The sequence below is a fragment of the Euleptes europaea genome, chromosome 1 (assembly GCF_029931775.1).
Source record: "Euleptes europaea isolate rEulEur1 chromosome 1, rEulEur1.hap1, whole genome shotgun sequence".
In the NCBI taxonomy this organism is placed as follows: domain Eukaryota; kingdom Metazoa; phylum Chordata; class Lepidosauria; order Squamata; family Sphaerodactylidae; genus Euleptes; species Euleptes europaea.
This window is the reverse complement of record NC_079312.1, coordinates 78,578,686-78,599,654: the sequence shown is the minus strand read 5'-3', so window position 1 is coordinate 78,599,654 and position 20,969 is coordinate 78,578,686. Positions and strand designations below refer to the sequence as shown.

Below are 20,969 nucleotides of genomic sequence, written 5' to 3'. Positions count from 1 at the left end.
CTAGGAGTCTTGTTAGTAAGTGGCTCACACAAGAGAAATTATGTGCCCCTTGTTTAAACTCTGCTGACCTAGCCACATTGATCCACAGTGCCATAACCTCCAGGCTGGACTACTGCTCTGTACATGGGCTGCCTTTGGGGACATCTCAGTTGGTACAAAATGTGGAACAAGAGCTCTGTCATCAGACACTTGAACTAGCACTACAGTGCTATATCAGTTGTGTTGGTTACCTATTTGCTTCTAGGCCCAATTCAAAGAGCCGGCTATACCTTTAAAGCCCTTCACAGCCTAGGACCCACATACCTACTGAACTGTACCTCCTGTTACACATTTATGTGTCAGACGTACTGTTCAGATAGCCTTCTCTTTTTCTCTCAGGACAATCTCTCTGGATAGGCCATTTGGCGACAGTCAGATTGTGGGCATTTTCTGTAGCAGGACTGGTCCATCGGAGTGGCCTACCAGGATGGCTGAGGAGGGAACCTTCACTGTCTGCATTCAGGAAGGCAGTTCAAAGGGCATTTGGTGGTGATGGGGGGGAATTGTTTTGCAGATCTGGCTGAATTGTTTTATCTTGCTCATGGATTGCTCTGTTGTATCTGATGCATTGGCAACTCGTTCTAACTTTGTTAGTCACTTTGAGTCCAAGGAGATAAGGCAAGATACATATTTTTAAATGAAATAAATCAACCACATCCACTTTCTTCTAGAGTATTTCTATACTTGGTGTTTCCTGAAAGGTTAAAGAAAAGTCCCTATTAAGTTCTTGTTTTTGCTTGGCAGATGTGGCAAAATGGCACCCATACTTCATGGGAGACCCCTCCTTCAACGAAGACCCCAAGTCCCCACGATAGCTATTCAGCACCTTTACAGTGTGTGGCTGAAGCAGAGTTCCAGCACCTGCTTCTTCCAATTACCTACAGTGTGGTTTGCATGCTGAGCTTGGCCTCCAATGGTGTGGCCTTGTGGAGCTGCTGGGCCAACCGGGCCCGGGCCCCACCTGTCATGACCTTCATCTACAACCTCATTGTCATTGACCTGCTGTTTGCGCTCTCGCTGCCATTACAGGCTGTGTATCATGTGAGGAACAATGACTGGCCTTTTGGCGAGAATCTGTGTAAAGCCACCAACGCACTCTTCCTGGCCAACATGTTCAGCTGCACCCTTTTCCTGGCCTGCATCTGCCTGGAGCGTTACCTCGCTGTCATTCACCCTGTCCACTACCTGAGCCTGAGGTGGCCCCTCAGCCGTGTGTTTCTGTCCTTGGCTATCTGGGTGCTGATTGGGATTGGACTACTGACACTCTTCACCAAGAGCTCTGTGACCAGTCAGTTCCCAAATGGGAATACTGCCTGCATGGAGAATTTCCCAGCTCATGTATGGAGTGGACGCCTGGGGGGCATGGTTCTAGCCTCTTCTGCACTGGGCTTCTTTGTGCCTTTCCTCACCATAGTCATCTGTTCCGTAGTGATTGCCCAGCGCCTCATTCATCTGAGCCAGGGCTCAGCTCAGGCTTCTTCACTGCGGAGGCACTCTCTCCGCACCCTCCTGATGGTGACGGTCCTGCTCACACTCTGCTTTCTACCATTCCATGTCATCTACACGCTACACACACTTGGCCGGATTGGTGTCCTGTCTTCTCCAGGGCTTCTGCAGTTCACCTGTTCAGCCCAACGGGCTACCATGGCCCTTGCCAGCATCAACAGTGCTCTTGATCCACTGGTATACTACTTCAGCATGGAACTTGCCCACTGGAAATTGCCCTGCTGCGGCACAATCCTTCAGAAGCTTAAGGGTTCAGGTAGGGCTAGCCCAACATTGAAGATGCATCAGAAACATAGCCTAGAGGGAGAGATCTTGCCTAAGCCCCCTCTCCAAAGCAACATCTGACTGCGATTAGAGCTCCCACCACCAAATGGTATTACCCACCATACCACACTGTGAAGAGGATCAACCAGTAGAATAACATCTGGACTTGGAGAGGGCAAGAAGATAGAACCATGTTACTGCAAGGATATCTTAGCAACCTCTAAGAGTCCTGCAGGCTGGGACTGCTGACAGCAAGGTTTATAACTTGGATTTGGCCCAACCCAAATTATGGGAGAATGGATTAGGGTGTTCTCAGAGTCCCCAGATCAAGCTAGGTCTGTAGCGGCAGCCCAAGAGACCACCTGAACACAATGGGAGCAGAGCAGTGCAGGCAAGAAAGGAGTCCAGACAGAGTGAGGCAGAGATATGATCTGAAAAACAATGCAGACGCATGCTTATTGTATGGGCAAGGTTGAAGAGAGGAGATTTAGCAGAAAACAGAGAGAACATACAGAGGAGTTCATTAGGCTCAAAAGCATCTTGACTGTTGCAATGTCGAGGTTAGGTGGATCTGTGGGTGGGAACAGGCAAATGCTTGCAAAACTCTGGTCTAGAAATAATCTGGAAATTTTTTACTAATTTTGTGCAAGTGGTCAAGGGCATCGGTGGCATGAAGACCACAACTGGACTTAAATCCTGGATGCCGCTATGAATGCACGATGCATCCAGGGACAATGGGGGGGACGGACAAAAACACAGTGGCAGCAAGGACCTCAGGAGCCATCTAAGATTGAACCTGGTCTCTTATGCAGTCTGACTCAAAGTAATGCGGGGACTCCTATAATCTGGGGGTGGTCAGGTTTTATAGATTTCATCTGCATCTCACACCTGGAGAAGAGTTTGCAAAAATTATGGTGAAACAAATTTATAATTATCATTTTATGAGCTCCAAATGTAGTCCTGTAATCTGATATTTATTACCCAATATACTCCTCAGAGAGCATTATGCTCTACTAGAACCAACATTTTAGACCCCTGGCCCTAAAATCAACCAGCAGTCCTCAACCAGAGCCAGGGGTTTTTCGGCCCTGGCCCCAGCCTGGTGGAACTCTCTGTCATGTGAGACTTGGGCCCTGAGGGACTTATTATATTGTTGTTGTTGTTGGTAGGGTTGCCAAGTCCCTCCTTGCCACCGGTGGGATGTTTTGGGGGCAGAGCCTGAGGAGGGCAGGGTTTGGGGAGGGGAGGGACTTCTGTGTTAGAGAAAGTGACCTGTATCATTTTGCCCTTATAGTGCGGCTGCATTTGGAATGCATGTGTGTGTGTGTGTGTGTGTGTGTGTGTGTGTTAAGTGCCGTCAAGCCGCTTCCAACTCATGGTGACCCTATGAATGAAAGTCCTCCAAAATGTCCTATTTTTGACAGCCCTGCTCAGATCCTGCAAATTGAAGGCTGTGGCTTCCTTTATTGAGTCAACCCATCTCTTGTTGGGTCTTACTCTTTTCCTGCTGCCCTCAACTTTTCCTAGCATGACTGTCTTTTCCAGTGACTCTTGGAATACATACACAGTTCTTATTACCCTATCCTAGTCAAGTTGTAAACAATTACAAAATAAGATCTTAAATTAAGATTGGTCCTTAGTGTTGAAGGTAGCAAATCGTAAACGTTCACCTCTTTTCTTCCAGATACCCTTTAACAGAACATTTTCCTTGCCAGATTATTTTCGCTGGTTAGAAATCCATAAATTTAGATGAGCTTTTTTTATTGGCAAGATGTAATGCCTTAGACTCAGCCAAGACACAAGGGAGATACAATAAAATTATTGCAGAAGAACGGAAATGTCCATTTTGTCCAGATCAAGTAGTCTCCCTAGCCCACATTGTTTTAGCTTGTTCACAAAATAATATTGCATGAAATAAATATATCACTGTCTGGATAAAACAGCTAATGACACTTTCTGAGAAGCAGATACTGCGTTATCTGCTATCAAGTAGATCAGTGAATTGCATGAGATATGTGGCAACTTTTCATAGTGTCAACAAAAAATTAATCTTCATCCCCGCTTTTTAAAGTGTGAAATGGCAGTTTAATAGTCAATGGCTGTTAAATTTAGGGAAAGGAATTACCCTATCCTGGTTAGAAAAGAGCAACCAAAATGATCAAGGGGGCAGAGTATCTTCCTCAAGGCTAGATGACTCTTCTTATGTTCTGATCTTTTTTATTCCTAAACATCGACCCAGCTACAATACCCAACTCTCTTTCTACTTGACACATCCTGGACTGGCTTCTGGAATTGTCTTTGGGCAACTAACTGTGATTAATTGTATTTGCCTGAGTATACCAACTGATCTGAACATGGGTGGAACTATTTTCTTCAAATCAGTAAAAGGGATGGTCACCTGCATCCAGATTCATATGAATTGCTTTTGACACTAATCATATTAGGCTCTCCAAGCATTATCTCATTCCCCAGGACTGGTCAAGCTCAAAACATATGTGCAACTGTAACAAGATTGGAAATGTCATAATCACTAGGCTTGTGTGTTCCTTTTGTTATTAATAAAACAGTTAAAAATGGGGTGTTCTGTAATTATCATAATTAATATTAAAATGAACAAATTCCCCATCTAAATAGCTTATAATGGAAAAAACCCAAGATTTTCTTTTGCTTTGTTCTGATTTTTTTCTTTATTGCAGTCTCTGCCTCTATGGGTTTTACTTTTACAAGACAGGCAAAATTCTCCTAGAGAATGTACCTTAGGGGCAGGGGGACAGAGAAGACGCTCTGGGCTTCCTTGAATGATTGCAAGCTGTAGTCATTAGGATCACATACATGTTTGAGGTATTCTAATCCTGAAGGATGTGGAGTGGGACGGGCAGCCCATTCCTTAATGGGGGGATAGGTCAGTGGCTGCCGAGAATTCAAACAGTTTTAAAGGAAATTGCCCCTATTACCATCAACGGGGCTGTGCCACCAAAAAAGGTGGTGCAGCAAGGGGGCGAAAGGGGTTAGAAAGCTGGCTAAAGGCAGCTCCACCCCCGGTATGCCTTGGGAATGCCCCCCACGCCGGCACGGGCTTTCCCTTCTGGGAATTCCCTGCCAGCATGGCTGCACTGGCAGTGAGGGCCAGCACAGCTCCTGGGCTCCCTGACACTGGCAGGTTTGCACCCAGGATGGTACAAGTGCCCCTTATCCCAGGTTAAAGGGGCACCTACGCCAGCGCGGAGTCACACTGGCTCCCAAGGGGCTTCACCCTCCCTTCAGGATTGCAGCCTTAGCCTTCCTCTCTCCTCCCAATGCCTGCCCCTATCCTGCCAAATTTCTCTGCACTCCCTTGCTTGTCTACTGCTCTCCAAACCTTATGCCCTGTCCTCCTGCTGTTGCCGGTCTGTCTAGATGCCTTACCTGCCTTATGCCACCAAATGCCCTTGCTGTTTCAGTCTGCCTTTTCCTTGCACTACTCTTCTTCACCCTCAGTAGATACAGTGCTGTCTGTGTTACTGCTTGGAATCTTTCCTATCAATTTCCCCATAGACTTTAATGTTAAACATGGGTACCTTTCATTGCCTCAAAAAAAAGAGGGGGGAGAACCCTATATGTTTGAAATTGGAAATGTGATCATCCTCAGGAAATACTAGAATGCTGCTGGGTTTTGCCCAATTTGGAAGGAAGACCATGAATGTACAGACTTGAGAAAGGGGGTGGGGTCTTCCACTGAAACCAATGGGAAATAATAATGAAATAGACTTATGAAAACCGAACAATAATGAAAGAAACAATAACAAAACAAAACCATACAAAACAACCCAATAATTAAACTCCCTTTGAGAATTAATAACAAAGCTGAAATAAATGACCCCAAACTCCCATGTACGAGGAGTCTTAAGAATCACTCATTGGTAATATCAGAAACTGGGAAGTTCACAGCTTTCCGGAAATACTAGGTATGGTGGTACAGTCAGGCAATGACATCTTGGTCACACGTTCCTAGATAATACCCTTGGCATATGATGGATGACACTGGATGTCTGGCTTGGCCACAAACTCCAGCAACCAGTAGGGAAAGAGACCCCTGTGAGTGTACTGTTTCAACAAATAAGAGTATTGCTTGATAGAAAGAGCTTGGGGGCTGGAGTCTTGGCTCCCAGATTGCAACCTCATAGCTTGTATCCAAAACAGCCATTGTTGGAATGAACTTGTCACAGATAATCTGTCCGCCCTGCTCCTGTTTACAGTACTAACTAAAAATCCCAACCAGTTTGACAGGTGGGAGAGTAGGAGGAGGGATGGAGAATTCTAGTTCTTTCCCCCCACCCCAGTCCCCAGCTGCACTTATCATTCCCCACCTCCCACAGAAGCACCACCTGTGTGAAGGATTTTTGGACCGCTAAGAACAAAGGAGTAACAAATGAGCATATATTGTACTGTAAACAAATCACATGGAGAACCTGACAGACTAAGCCTTTAAACTTTTAAAAATGGCGTGCGCTCACTGACAAGACCTATATGCGGATAATACTTCAGGGATTCAAGGTCACCCCACATTGCTTCTCAAACCTTCTGGCCATTTCCAAAATCTGGGATCAAAACAGATGAGACATAGAGGACCCATGACTGGATCTTCCATCTCTTTAAATTTCTTTTATTAGCAGCCACAGGGGTAGAGACCATAATGCTGAGAGAGGAGGCAGATAACCCTCCCCCACATATCATGTTGTCTTTAATAGGAATCAACACCCTCTCTCCAATTCATCCTGGTAGGGAAAACATATTAGTACAGATATGAAATTGAAAACAGACAACTTGTATGTCCATTCCCCCCACACACCCCACAGGGTAAACAGCAGCTCTGTAGGCCATTGTAGTAGTTGAAGAAAGAAAGAATCTCTCCTCCCCTGTGATGCCACTCTGATCCTAGTTGGAGGGCCCTATGGTTGCTGTTTATCAGTTTAAAATGCTTCAAAGGTGCACTCAAAGGTGATCTGCGAGCATCTCATTTAGTTTGGCTCCAAACTGCCCTGCCTAGGCTATGAGCTCACAAGGCAGTGCCATATTATGGAAGGAACCAACCATTTTTGGAGGACATCTGATTAGGTACCGCTGCAAGACCTCAGATACCTCCAAGGCTGATACCTTGTCCCAATTGAGACCAGGTCCAAACTGAGTTCTTACATACTGGAGAATGCCCAGGAAATTCCAACACCTTAGGACAAGGAGTGTTTCTTAAAGGGCCTTCAAAATCTTGTTGGTCTCTAAGGCGCTACTGGATTCAAATCTAACTGTTCTACCGCAGATCACACAGCCACCCTGTGAAACTATCTTAAAGGGCCTGGGGTTGCCTTAGGAAACTGGCCCTCTCGCACCACTCTGTGACCCCCTGGAAGGTCCTCCAGCATCGACAGTGAGTTGAGCTCAATTATTGAAACCTCTGAGGCAGTTGTAGGGTTGCCAACCTCCAGGGTTGCAGCTACTCCTCCAGATTGTTCTCCCCTCGATGTAGTTGCTGGCTCAGACAGGCTACCTGCACAGCTGCCTCTTCCTTCTTTGGCACAAAGCCCGCGTAAGGGTCTGTGCTGGGGAGTCCCTTGTCAGAGTTTGTTTGCGGGTGGCAAAGAGTGAAAATGACAAGGGCAAAGAAAGCTGTGAGTTGACTGCCGGTGAAACATCTTTGGGCACAAAGTCGCGCTCTCTCTGGGTATCATGGATCTGTTGGCTTGTGAGAAGGTCTACTTGTGTTCTTCTTGAATATCTGTAAGGATGACAAAGATTTCCGAAGAGATCATAATTCTCCAGTACTCTCTCATTCAGGGAAGCCTGCTGATCTTTCCTGTGTGGATTCTGGAGGAGGACCAGACTAAGGTTGGTGGGACTTTGGCACAGCCACCGGTTATACAGATATAAAGTATATTCTTAACACTACTGTTTACCAAACTTGAAGCTAAATTTGAATACTAGCCTTTGAATACTGATCAAACTCAGCCATTGGTCGATACTAAAAAAGCAATTTTGCCTTCAATACCAGCCTGGCCCCCAATCGACAAAGAAGAAATTTTATCATTAATCAACTCACTGAAAATCCATAAATCTCCCGGCCCTGATGGCATCCCAAATGAGCTTCTCAATTTTTTTGCAGACTGGTGGGCCCAACCCCTTGCAAACTTTTTCACCTTATTGGATCACTATGGAGTTTTGCCCCAGGTGTGGCTTAACTCAATAATGATCCCTATATTCAAAAAAGGCAAGCCAGATTTACCTGGAAATTTTCGTCCGATCAGTCTACTGTCTGTAATTGGGAAACTATATGGCAAACATCTTGAGAAGAAACTGAACCACTGGATAACATCTCAAGCTATACTGGGCCCTGAACAAATTGGATTCAGACCTGGGAAGACAACTCTTGATCACTGCCTCATCTTAATGTCACTAGCTGAAAAATATATGAGAGTATAAAGGGGAAAGCTCTACGTGGCCTTTATTGATCTAAAAGGTGCTTTTGATACAATTCCCAAGAATCTTCTATGGCAGAAACTGGGAAAACTGGGAATGGACCCGCGCCTCCTTGCATTAATACATCGTTTATACACCAACACAACCTGTCAAGTGAAAGTTAATCTCAATGGTGATTTAACAGCAAAAATCCCAGTCAAAAAAGGTGTGAGGCAAGGTTGTGTCTTAGTTCCTCACCTCTTCAATCTATTTATTAATGATTTGGCAACTGCACTAGACAAGACAGACGGCCATCCCCCTAAACTGAACAACCATCTAATTTCTTTGCTACTGTATGTGGATGACGCCGTAATCATGTGCAGAACCGTAATCGGGCTTAAAAGATAACTTTTAACTCTTGCCACTTATTGCCATCAAAATGGACTTACCATCAACACCGAGAAATCAAAAATCATGGTCTTTGCCAAATCCTGGAGACTTTATAACTGGAAAATCGGTAGCACTATCTACGAGCAAGTCAAGAGCTTCAAATACCTGGGCTTGACTTTCACTTATAATCTCAGTTGGATGCAGCACAAAACATGTGCTATAAACCATGCTAGATGTGCAGCACAGGCAATAGTAAGATTTTTCTATCATCAAGGGAATCAACTAATTCCAGCCGCATTACGAATCTTCAATATGAAAGCAATGCCACAACTACTATATGCAGTGCTAATATGGATCCACACCTACTTCGATGAAGTGGAACGAATTCAAGGCCAATTCCTCAGAAGATTAGTAGGGCTGCCAAACTGCGTTTCCTACCTTACTTTATGTTCTGAAGCAAATAAAAAACTAGTAAACCCAAGGGCCTGGTTTCACACAATAAAATATTGGCTACGGATCCACTATCATGCAGGAGACTCAACCCTACTAAGATACCTACTGGAAGATACCCGCTGGGCTGATTGTCCTGACTGATCATTCAAGATTAAAAAAAAAATCAGCTAGGCATTGACTTGGATTCCCTATCCCTTGCTGGAGAGAGCTACATCCTAAACCAAATAAAACAAAGATTAACTGACCACGAACTTCAGAGCAAATTCCCTCTAACTCCTCCAATCTGTTCACCTCAACATTTCGGAATCCCACCAAACCTTGGTCCAAAATACCTGGAATACCTTGACAATCCTAAACTCAGGAAAGCTTTTATGCAAGCCAGAACCAACACATTGCCCTCGGCGATTCTTTGTGGCAGATTCTTAAAAATACCCTATGCAGATAGAGTCTGTAGATGTGGGGCTGGATTCCCTGATTCCCTGTCCCACATACTCTTGGAATGCCACCTGTACAACACTTCAAGAGACAACTTAATAAAACCTTTAATTCCAAATTCCTACTTAAACATCAGGAAAACACTTCAGAAACTATTAGCTGATCGGGACCCAGAAATTACAGAAAGCATGGCGAAATTCCTGATGACAGCAATCAACCAATGGGAACTCAGTCAGAAAGAGGATCGCAACACTAAAGAATAAACTGTATTTAAACTAGCTTTTAACATTCAAATTTTAATTTCAGCTTTTGTATATTCCTTTAAACATATTATGCTAATAAAGATATTTGTATTTGTATTTATTTGAATACTGTCTCATTACGTTGTTTCTGGAATCATTTTAGGGAGTTAGATCACGATGGGTAGCTGTGTTAGTCTGTCACTAGCAGTAGAAAAGAATAGGAGCCCAGTAGCACCTTAAAGGCTAGCAAAATTTCTGGCAGGGTCTGAGCTTTCAGGTATCTGAAGAAGTGAGCTATGGCTCACAAAAGCTCATCCCCTTCCAGAAATTTTGCTAGTCTTTAAGGTGCTACTGGACTCCTACTCTTTTCTACATTGTAGGGAGTGGGAGAGATTAAAAATTGAGCTGCTATTAGAGGGAAGGTAAGGCACCAATATGGAAATAAATGGGCAGATGAAGTAAAGCATAGAAGAGTGACTGATAGGCATTCCATGCACTCCTAAATAGAAGCATACTCTTTTAAATCAATTGATGTCAATGGGCTTAAAAGGGTGTAACTCTGTTTAGGATTGCATTGATAAACCCCAAACTCCAAGTCCTCTGCCAGAACAACGCTCTTTGTTTTCTGAAACTTCCACAAATGCAGCCTACATACTCTCAAGCTTTTGTCTGCAACAATACATATTTCTTCCATTTTTTTTGTCAAACTATATCTGCCATTCTCACAATACTAAAAGCCTGTGCTAAATAGAGATCTGCTTTTGTGCTTGTGTAGTGATGACATATACACGCAGCAAATACACATGATCCTGAAGGGAGGGGGGCATGTAATCCTTCTATTTCTGGCTCCCAGTCTCTCTGCTCTGTCCCTGGGCTCGCCTCCCCCAGGCTACCAATTAAATCCCACCCAGAGACCTTTGCTTTGAGCTGTATCGATCTGGGACTGTTTGCTTTGCCTGGAACAGAGCACAAACCTTACCATTTTGTTCTCGCCCAGGCGATTCCGCCATGACATCCTTGCTGCTGCTGCCGCTGCTGCTGGTGGTTCTGAGCCCAGGGGAGCCATTCCTGGTGAGATCCCAGTATTAGCCTTTTCTATCAGTTTAGTTCTTTCCTTCCTTTCTGCTTAGATTCATCTAGGTCTATTCTAGCTTAGATCAAAATTTCATGCCCACTATAACATGGGCATAGACACAGGCAACTTGTCCATTAGGCAAATAAGACATTTCAAGGGAGTCACATTGAAGAGCTGGTAGGTTTAGTGCCAAGAATGGAATAAGATGGTTAGTGAAGGTCTGAAAGGGGTCATAAGATGTAGGGCAGCTCAGTTATAGGGAAATGAGGGGGTAGAGTTAGACTCCCTCCTGCCAATTCAGTCCAGCCCTGTTATTTGATCTGGTGCTCATGATTTAATGACAACTGGGCGGTGATGTTCAGGGCTAGTGACTCAACTAATTGGAGAAACAGGACCCAGAAAGCTTGATTCTTTCTAGTGTATTGTTTTATTGCACAAGGCATGCAGAGTCATTGCACAATTGTTCCAGAAAACCCAAATGCTTTCCTCAGATATCCTCAGTGGAAACACTGCATTTCCCTAGCATCTGGTGTTGAAAGGGAAATGTCATTTATCTCCCCCACACACACACACAAATTCAAAGTTGTGTGTGGAACTGTTCGGACGTTCCATGGTCAGCGCCTGTGACCCCACTGGTGACCATCAGCACATTCGTATCCTCTTGCCAGGCCTCTAAAATTTTGAAAACCCATTAAAGGTTTTTAACTTTTTTATTTTTCTGACGTTAGACACTGTGAGTTCCACTGTGTACTACTCCAGTGAGACGTAGCCTTTTAAAATCCTTCACCAAAGCCTGGAAAGATCTTCATGTCTTCTACCTCCCCCCTTCATACACACACACACACACACACACACACACACCATTTTTATATGAATTGTTTGAAAAATATAATTTAAGGCTGCATGGTTCCTTGTCCTGCACATAGGCGCACATCTTTGTGATTTAAAAATATCACTAGGGCCACCCCTATACTTTTTATGGGGATACATTAAGGAACAGTTGTGAGGGTCAGTGGGCTGGAGTGAGGAGAGATTAGACAATGGAAGCGCTCCTTCCCTTCCTTGGAGTTCTGCTTGCATAAGATGAAGGAGGAGTGATTTCATCTCCTTGTCAGTCCTCACTCCAGCCCCCCCTCCCAGGGGTTCTGTGACCAGGGGGTCAGAAAGAGCTGCAGCAATACAGAAAACTACAGTACAGTGTCCATGGTGAAGCCATAAGAAAATGGAGTGTTATGTGTGGTAGAACATTCTCCCCCACCTCCAACGTGAAAGCTTTTAAAAGTGTCCATACTGATCATCCCGCAGAGCTTGTTGGAGGCTTTGATGCACCCTTTTTTCCCTTTAGGGATCAGTTTAGTGAAAGCTTCTAGGCAGTCCTTAAGGCTTTTATGTCACTGAAAAATACTCTTCAGGATACGGAGAAAGTAGAAAAGGTGATAGTATGAATTGGGGCTGCTAATTTTTTTACATAAGCACAATATCATTATTTCGATATCCTGTTGAACAATAGGTATAAGAGGTTTTTCTGAATTCTCAGCTTTCACTTAAAAAAAAAAGTAAACCTCTAGTTCCTTGCAGAGATATAAGGGAAAAGGCATATCTTTGCAATGGCAACAGCTAGAGACTTTTTTAAAATGAAAGGTGGGAATCAACAGGACCTGTTGAAGCAGCCGTGATGATGGCTAAGAAATGTTACTTCTCTGCTAGTACCGCATCAGCTAGTTCATGACCATCCCAATTGGTAAAGAAAGACGGCATATAAAAACCAACTCTCCTCCTCCTCCTCTTCTTCCTCCTCCTCCTCCTCCTTCTTCTGGATGAAGACAGCTCTGCTGGCTTTAGTTGATGACCTCCATCTAAATGCAAACATAGGTCAGGCCTCCTTGCTGCTCCTACTGGATTTATCTGCTGGTTTTGACACTCTGGACCATGCCATCTTGTCAAGGTGCCTGGAGGCACCAGTAGGCATCGGGGGTTGTGCATTGAACTGGTTCAAATCATTCCTCATGGACCAGAACCAAACAATTGCCACTGGAGACCAGTTATCATCAATGTGGGATCTATCCTGTGAGGTTCCACAGGGCGTGATCTTATTCCCCATGCTCCTTAGTCTTTGACCTTTTATACATGGGTTGTTCCTGTCATGGTCCCCCCTTGACTACTTCAGGGCTTTGTTTTAATTATGCATGTATTTTCCAACTTTCAGAAGTCACCTCACTCTGCTCTCTCATTTTCTCTGTGTTTTCAGGATGCTGTTTTACCCCAAGTTTAAAGTCTGCCTAGATCCCAAATCGAAAGCTGGTCCTGTACATATTTGTCACTTCGAGTTTTTCTCCCCACACCCATTCTCACTTCTCTCTCCAACATGTTCATCCCCCTCATCCAACACCTCCCCTCAAAGCCATTATGGAGTACACTAGGGAGAGAATAATGCTGGAATACCATAAGGCTGCTTATTTGGTCAGTTTCACAGCAAGTCTGTGTCTGTTTCAGATTGAACAGTTGAGAAGGCTGAAATAATCACAAATGACCTATGCAAATGCTTATTTAGTTTCACAGCGAGCATGGGTCTGTTCCAATTCTCAGCAGAATAGAACAGAGCTGGTATATATAAGGGGAGGGCAGCAAATCAGCCCAGCTCTGTTCTATCCTGCTGAGAAATGTCCATGCGAGTGTTTTTATGTTCTTATGACCTCTGCATTGAGAAAGCCAGAAACAAACTGGTTGGGGGAGGTTGTCCGGACCCTTCTCTGCTTTGGCTGTAAAACAGCCACTCGGTTCAGAACAAATTAAAGAATCCCGCTGTGGGGCTGGTGAGGGCAGGTGACATATTTCAAAAAAATACACTACAGTCAATTACAAAGCAGTGTTTTCATGGGGGAGGGACTCATGAGTGGTTCAGAAGCTCCGCATTTTCGATGGGGATGCTTAATTGATCACAAGATACTCCTGGATTTTCTTCAGGGAGAAAAGCCCCTGTGCATAGTGTTTTGAGAATTCGACTGCAAATACTGTGCAGATAGAAAACAGCAGAGCCAGCAGAAACAGACCATGCATAAAAGGCCTTTATGTTAGGCCCTTAGGCCAAATCATTCATATTTTTAGGGTTGGCTGTCATTAATATACAGATGAGACACAGCTATATATATTGTTATCCAAATCTCCTAGAGGTATTAAATCGCTGCCTGGCTGCTGTGGTTAAATGGTGAACAAATTGAACCTAAATCCTGGAAAGACAGAAGTAATGCTGATTGGGAAGGTGGAGGTCAGCTGACCCTTGCCAACTCAGTTAAGAGCCTTGGATTTATAGGTCATTTATGCAAGGGTACTTGGACTCATGTTCATCCTTGGAGTAACCTGGTTGTTCCTTGGAGTTATGCATGAGTTTTCCATCCATTAGAGATGACTTCACGGCCAGCTCTCGCAAATCCCAGGTCTTCCCATTGCTGTGAAATCCCAATTCTTTAATCGCTCCTGAGATCTGCCTGGGTGAAATTGTCCTCCTGTTCATGCATAATCCACAGCGTGGGAGAGTGGAGCTGGGGAGTGTGTGTGATATTTTTTTACAGTAAGCTCTACTGCCAATTACAAAGCAGCGTTTCAGGGGGCAGGGACTAAAATGCTTCCTGTTTTTTCATCTCCCTGCCAGAGTTCTCTGTCACATAAAAAATGGGTTTAAAAATGACACTTGGGTTTCTCCTCCCCCCTTCCATTCCTTTAAAAGTGCTGCTTTTTGTGAAATGGACTTTACACACACACAATGAGAGCCAGCGTGGTGTAGAGGTTAAGAGCGGTGGTTTGGAGCGGTGGAGTCTGTTCTGGAGAACTGGGTTTGATTCCCCACTCCTTCACGTGAGTGGTGGAGACTAATCTGGTGAACTGGATTTGTTTCCCCACTCCTCCACATGAAGCCAGCTGGGTGACCTTGGCCAAGTCACACTCTCTCACCCCCGCCTACCTCACAGGGTGTCTGTTGTGGGGAGGGAAAGGGAAGGTGATTGTAAGCTGGTTTGATTCTGCCTTAAGTGATAGAGAAAGTCGGCATATAAAAAAACAACTCTTCTCTCTCTCTCTCTCTCTCTCTCTCTCTCTCTCTCTCTCTCTCTCTCTGTCTCTCTCTCTCTCTCTATCATGGCACTTGAGTTTCTGCAGAGGAGGGGGACTGGATGTTTTTCACAATAAGCACTACAGCCAATTACAAAGCAGTATTCTCAAGGGGCGGGGAAACGCTTCCGGATTTGAGCTTAGAGACTTTTGCTGGTGCATAGCAATTGAGCGAGTGTGGGTTGAGCAAGCATCGAACCCCAGGTAAAACTCCCATGCATAAATGACCATTCTTGACTCAACATTATTGCTGGAGACGTAACTTAATGCAGTTACAAAAAAAAGGCATTCTTCCAACTCAGCCTAACCTCTTATAAAATAATAAATAAATTTCTGGTTGGTTCTACAACCCAAATCCTATTCCATTGCTTATTGAATTTGACAACCTGTTGATTGTATTGACTCTCACTGTGCAATCCACCTTCAGTTCCAGTGAGAAAGGAGGACCATAAATAACATAACATAAAAAATAAAAATAAAATATTGTTACAATGGTATATAACATTAGGGAAGGCAGCATGGTATAGCCTGATCTCATCGGATCTTGGAAGCTACGCAGGCTCAGTACTTGGAAGGAAAGCCACCAAGGCAGACTCTGCAGAGGAAGGCAATGGCAAACCCTCTGCTTCAACTTGCTTTGAAAGCCCCTTGCTGGGATCGCCATAAGTTGGATGCGACTTGATGGCACTTTGCACACACACAATGATATATCGATATAATGATATTCTCGTGCTAATTTTTTTTAAAATTGCAACAGCCCCCAAGTCCCAGAAGAGTGGGGGGTCACGGCTAGAGGACTGAGGCGAAAACCCCATTGCTTCTGTGGTGTATCTGCAGCTGCAACAGTGAAAGGAAAACCGCAAAAGCCCACCCCCGTGTAGAAACCATCACAGTAATTCATCTTTTTTTGGCAGCCTCCACATGGAAAGCAACACAAGGAGAAGCATAGTGGTGAGTACCAACTCTGTGCTTGTGCCAATCCAAGAGCAGATTCCAAATCTGGAATCTGTTCAGGCCTTTAGATGATTTGTTACTAATTGCTTACTGTAGTCATGCAAAAATAGATACAGGGGAAGAGGAACCTTGTTGAAGGATAGGTAACCATGATTGTGGGAGAACTGACTAGTCACAATTCTTTTTCTTTTTATACAAAACTGAGCAGATTGTGCTTGCGGACTGAAGAAGGGGATTGCTCAGTTTAGCACTAATGAGAACAAAAAGGTCCACAAAGTCATAAAGGGTTAGTGTGTGAGTCTTGATAGTGTTTGTTTTTAATGGAAATGTAAAAGGCTATACAAGTCCTCCTGTTGGGCTGGTACAACATGGAGCACTCGGTTTCTAAAAGAATCAGAAAAACAACTTTAAAAAAATCTTTGTAAAAATAATATGACATAGCCATGTAGGAGAGGAACGTGCCCACCAGAGCTTCTGTTCTGCATATCCATAGCCTATTCAAGTGTGAGTGCCCAATTTTCTAAAAGTTTTTCCTTATGCTTGCAATCAGTTATGCTGAATACAATCTTGTCCCTTCGCATATGTCCCTAACATGGGCCAAACTCACGATGCTGGTCGTTTTTCTTAGCTTGTTCACAAAAACCATCTATCCCAGCAACCTCATTATATTGTAATTGCCACAACAGGTATCTCCCAAACACAGGATTTTTCCTGGGTGCACAGTATGATTTGAAGGCTGTTAAAACCAATGTTAAAGTTTCATTGTCAGGGTCTCTGCATATGTGTGTGTAAAGTGCCATCAAGTCGCAGCCAACTTATGACACCCAGAAGGGTCTCCAAGGCAAAAGACCAAAAGAGATGGTTTGCCATTCTGAATAATGACCCTGCTATTTCCTGGTGGTCTCCCATCCATGTACTAACCAGGGATGACCCTGTTTAGCTTCTGAGATCTGATGAGATCAGGTTAGCCTGAGCCCTCTAGGTTAGGGTAAGATCTGTATATACCCTTGCATATTATTATAAATCTCAATGGCTTTTTCTCCTGTGCAATGAAGAATGACTGCTATGTTATAATCCTCAGACTCTTCTTCAGTTTTTGTGACTGTTAGGTAGAGTTTTCATTTATATTCCCATCATCTCCAGTTTTCCCCTAAATTCCTCACAAAAGATCAATTGGATGTAGGTTTGAAATGCTCCATTATTGAACAAAGAGGGTAATCGGGAATGTTCTTACAAGGTGCTGGAAAACCAAAGAAGAAACAGGACCACTTTGGGCACCATGTGTGCTGTTCCCTTTTGCTTGCAGGTTCCTGCTCTTATGATAAACCAGGGGTGGGGAACCTTTTTCCTGCTAAGGGCCATTTGTGCATTTACAACATTATTCGGGGGCCATAACCAGGTGTAGATCTCCCGGGGGGGGGGGAGAGACTACGGTTTCCAGGTCTCCAGCCACCACCTTGAGGTTGGCAACCCCAGGGAAGACCACACAAAGAAGGCCTGGAGGGCGCCCCTGCTCCCTCGTCCTCCCCCGCTCCCAGGCGGGAGGGCAGTCAGTGGTAGGCCTGAGCAAATGAGGCGCCAGGAGGCAGCCGATCCACAGGGAAGGAAGGGAGGAAGGAAAGAAAACAGAGAAAGAGGAAAAGGGAGGGAGGGGAAAAGAGAGAGAAAGGGAGAAAGAAAGGGAGGGGGAGAAAGAAAGAAAGAAAGAAAAGGATGGAGGGAAACAGACAAAGAGACAGAAAAAGAGGGAGAGAAAGGAGAGTGACAGAAAAAGAAGAAAAGAAAAGCCTTCCCCCCCACACACACACACCTGTGCACGCCAGCCCCAAGCGACCAGACCCCAACCTCCACGCCTCCCCCCCCCCCGGCCCCAGAGCTCCCGAGGGCCGCAGAAAATGTCCTCGGGGGCCGCATACGGCCCCCGGGCCTGAGGTTCCCCATCCCTGTGATAAACCATGCCGTCTGCCCTCTGCAGCTGTCCATTTTCTCCAGGGGGAGTGAACTCTCTGTCATCTGGAGATCTGTGGTAATTCCAGGAGAATGCCAGCCCCCACCCCCAACCCCGGAAGTTGGCAACCCTGCCACAGAGGTTCCTGCTCTTATGTTCACACAGCAGAGATGAGAGTGTTCAAAATAACATTCATTTGTTAGCCAGGAGAGACACATGGAAGCAACTTGTTTCAGGACAAGGCAATTCCTGCAGTCTACAGTTCTAACCAACAGACAGAACTCAGCAGGAACTCCACCACATGAAACCACTCACACAAAAATCAAAAGGGGAAGTAGACTGTTCCATTGTAATGAATACAATAAATGCACCACAGAAAATATTATTTCCCTGCAAAAGATTGCTCCACAAGGGTTCCCCCCCCATTTGCTTCCCTTCTTCGCCTTAATGTTAGCAGTGACAAATGAGAGCACTGGGCACAAATCCAGAGTCTGATCTTTGCTCTGTTTGGGCTGCCCCACCAACTGTTTGCTGAAGGGAATTTGCCTCAGGAATAGATTGGCGGGGCAGGGGTGGGGGAGAGGACGAATATTAGATCTCAACACTACTGAACTTGGTATCTGTTTCTAATCATTCATTCCAAATTACCTTACTGCAACTTTCCTGTGTGAAGAAAAATTCACCTCAGAGGCAGAGTTGCCAGCTTTTAGGTGGGGCCTGGCATTCTCCTGGAATTATAACAGATCTCCAGAAAAACCAATCTCGTATATGTTTTTTTGGCTACAAATTCAGAAAACAAATTTCACTTCTACATTCCTGTCCTTTCTCCCTTAGAAATTCCTTGATTCATAAATCTTGAGTTCTAAATCTATTGTATAAGGGATATAAGGACTGAGAAATTTTGCCACTGCCAGTGTAACATTAGGATCACTGTCAGTTAATAAATAGGGTATTAACTCAGACACAGAGATACTAGTCCAATCTATTAGAATAGGAATAATAGAATTTGATCTTAGATCCTCATATTCCAGGAGAACGTGTGCTAGAGAATCAACAGAACCAGAACATGGGCAGGTCCTTTCCGAATATGGTAGGTTCATGTATCTACCTTGCATAACCATAGAAGGGTTAGAATTTAGTCTAGCAAAAATAAAAAAGGAGCTTAACAAGAAGTTGTCAAGAAATAGGTATAAGCAGGCAAGCAATGTGGGGGAGGAATTCCAAAGAACTGAGATGAGCAAACATGACGAGCACAAAACGACATGCTGATATAATCAGTTTCTTTAATATGCTTTGTATTTCCGAGAAAGTCTCTGATTTCCCCAGATCTTTTATCATATCCTATTATATGCCCATCAATGACAATTTCTCATCAAATATTTTTTGCCCTGAGGATAACAGACTAACTTGTAGTTTAAAGACAAACAGCCATGCCCTCACTTCAAGAGACATTTGGCCAAACTCAGAACAGACAACACCAGCAATGCACCAAGGGGCACTTAACAGCCTCCATAAAAACTGAGGCTATTTATGCATGGCTGTTTCCTCGCAGTCACCCCGCTAACTACTCTGGGGCTTTGCTTTGATTATGCTTGCATTTTCTGACTGTCAGAGGTTGCCTTGCTCTCCCTGAGCATTTCTATAAGAACATAAGAAAGGCCATGCTAGATCAGACCAAGGCCCATCAAGTCCAGCAGTCTGTTCACACAGTGGCCAACCAGGTGCCTCTAGGAAGCCCACAAACAAGACAACTGCAGCAGCATTGTCCTAGCTGTGTTCCAAAGCACCTAATATGATAGGCATGCTCCTCTGATCCTGGAGAGAATAGGTGTGCATCATGACTAGTAGCCATTTTTACTAGTAGCCATGAATAGCCCTCTCCTCCATGAACATGTCCACTCCGCCCTTAAAGCCTTCCAAATTGGCTGCCACCACCACATCCTGGGGCAGGGAGTTCCACAATTTAACTATGCATTGTGTGAATAAAGTCTTCCTTTTATCTGTTTTGAATCTCTCGTCCTCCAGCTTCAGCAGATGACCCCACGTTCCAGTATTATGAGAGAGGGATAAAAGCTTCTCCCTGTTCACTCTCCATATGAAATTGCTGCATGAACCCTAACAATCTTCTATCCATGCTGGAATTAGATAATTTTGTCCAGAATCTTTTCCTAGGAATAGCATCGAAGCCTCCTTTAAGATCCGTGAAACTAGAGTATAGATCACCATTAGGAGGGGAAGACTATTTCTCAGCTAAATGTGAAAGTACCAAAGAATGGTCCATAAGAGACCATCCTCTTCTAAAACCGATCTGCTCCCAGCCAAGGACATCATTTCGCTTGATCCAATCAAGTAATTTCTTTAACAAGTATGAAGAATAGAGTTTGCCCAAAGAAGATAATAGGCTGATTGAGTGATAACAACTTGGGTCAGAACGCTGACTCTTTTTAAAGATTGGAACTATTATGGTGTGTCTCCATAATTTTGGGATGGCTCCCAAAGCCCTGATCTGTGTGAAAACAGGAGCAAGAATATCAGCCCACCAACGAGGGTTCACTCTAAATAGTTCGTTTGGGATTAAATAAGAACCTGGGGTTTTCCCCCGATTTAGGTGACCAATGAGGAACTTAATTTCAACAGGGGACTCATCCGGCCATGTGTGTGCAAAATGGCAGAGGTTACTACAGTTCCAGAACCTTGATTGTCTGGGGAATAAGAAACAAATATTCTTAAAAGAAGTTACCCAAATAAGTTACTTCTACATTACTATTATATCTCTTAACTGTTTGGAGACCTCTGGCCTCCTTGGCACAGTTACATTCTCCCAAGCCCTTTGACGGCAAGGGACTTAGAAGAAGTAACTCTGCACTGTCGATCACTTACCATATATCTGGATGAAATGTTATTACTGCCTCTTTGCTGTGTGGTACCCTTAAGCTGCAGGCCTGCCTACACACCAACTGCAAAATAATTCCATGAGACTCTTATTATTTGAAAACGTCTCACTTCCCAGATACATGGAGGTGAGCAAGAGCAGGAAGAATGAAACAACCATGTGTCAGCTTTTATATTCCTTTTTGAATGCACTGTTCATAATCCTCACTCTAAGCAGTTCGTGTACTTTTGCCTTGCAGAG

General features: G+C 44.3%; 1 protein-coding gene across 1 annotated transcript; it reads left to right on the top strand.

Moving 5' to 3' along the window:
- The first annotated feature begins 783 nt into the window (after window positions 1-783).
- On the top strand, window positions 784-10,844 carry LOC130475594 (lysophosphatidic acid receptor 6-like). Its single transcript, XM_056847415.1, has 2 exons — window positions 784-1,801; window positions 10,753-10,844. Exons 1-2 carry the CDS (start codon window positions 784-786, stop codon window positions 10,842-10,844), a joined length of 1,110 nt encoding a protein of 369 aa, XP_056703393.1.
- The last annotated feature ends 10,125 nt before the right edge of the window (window positions 10,845-20,969 follow it).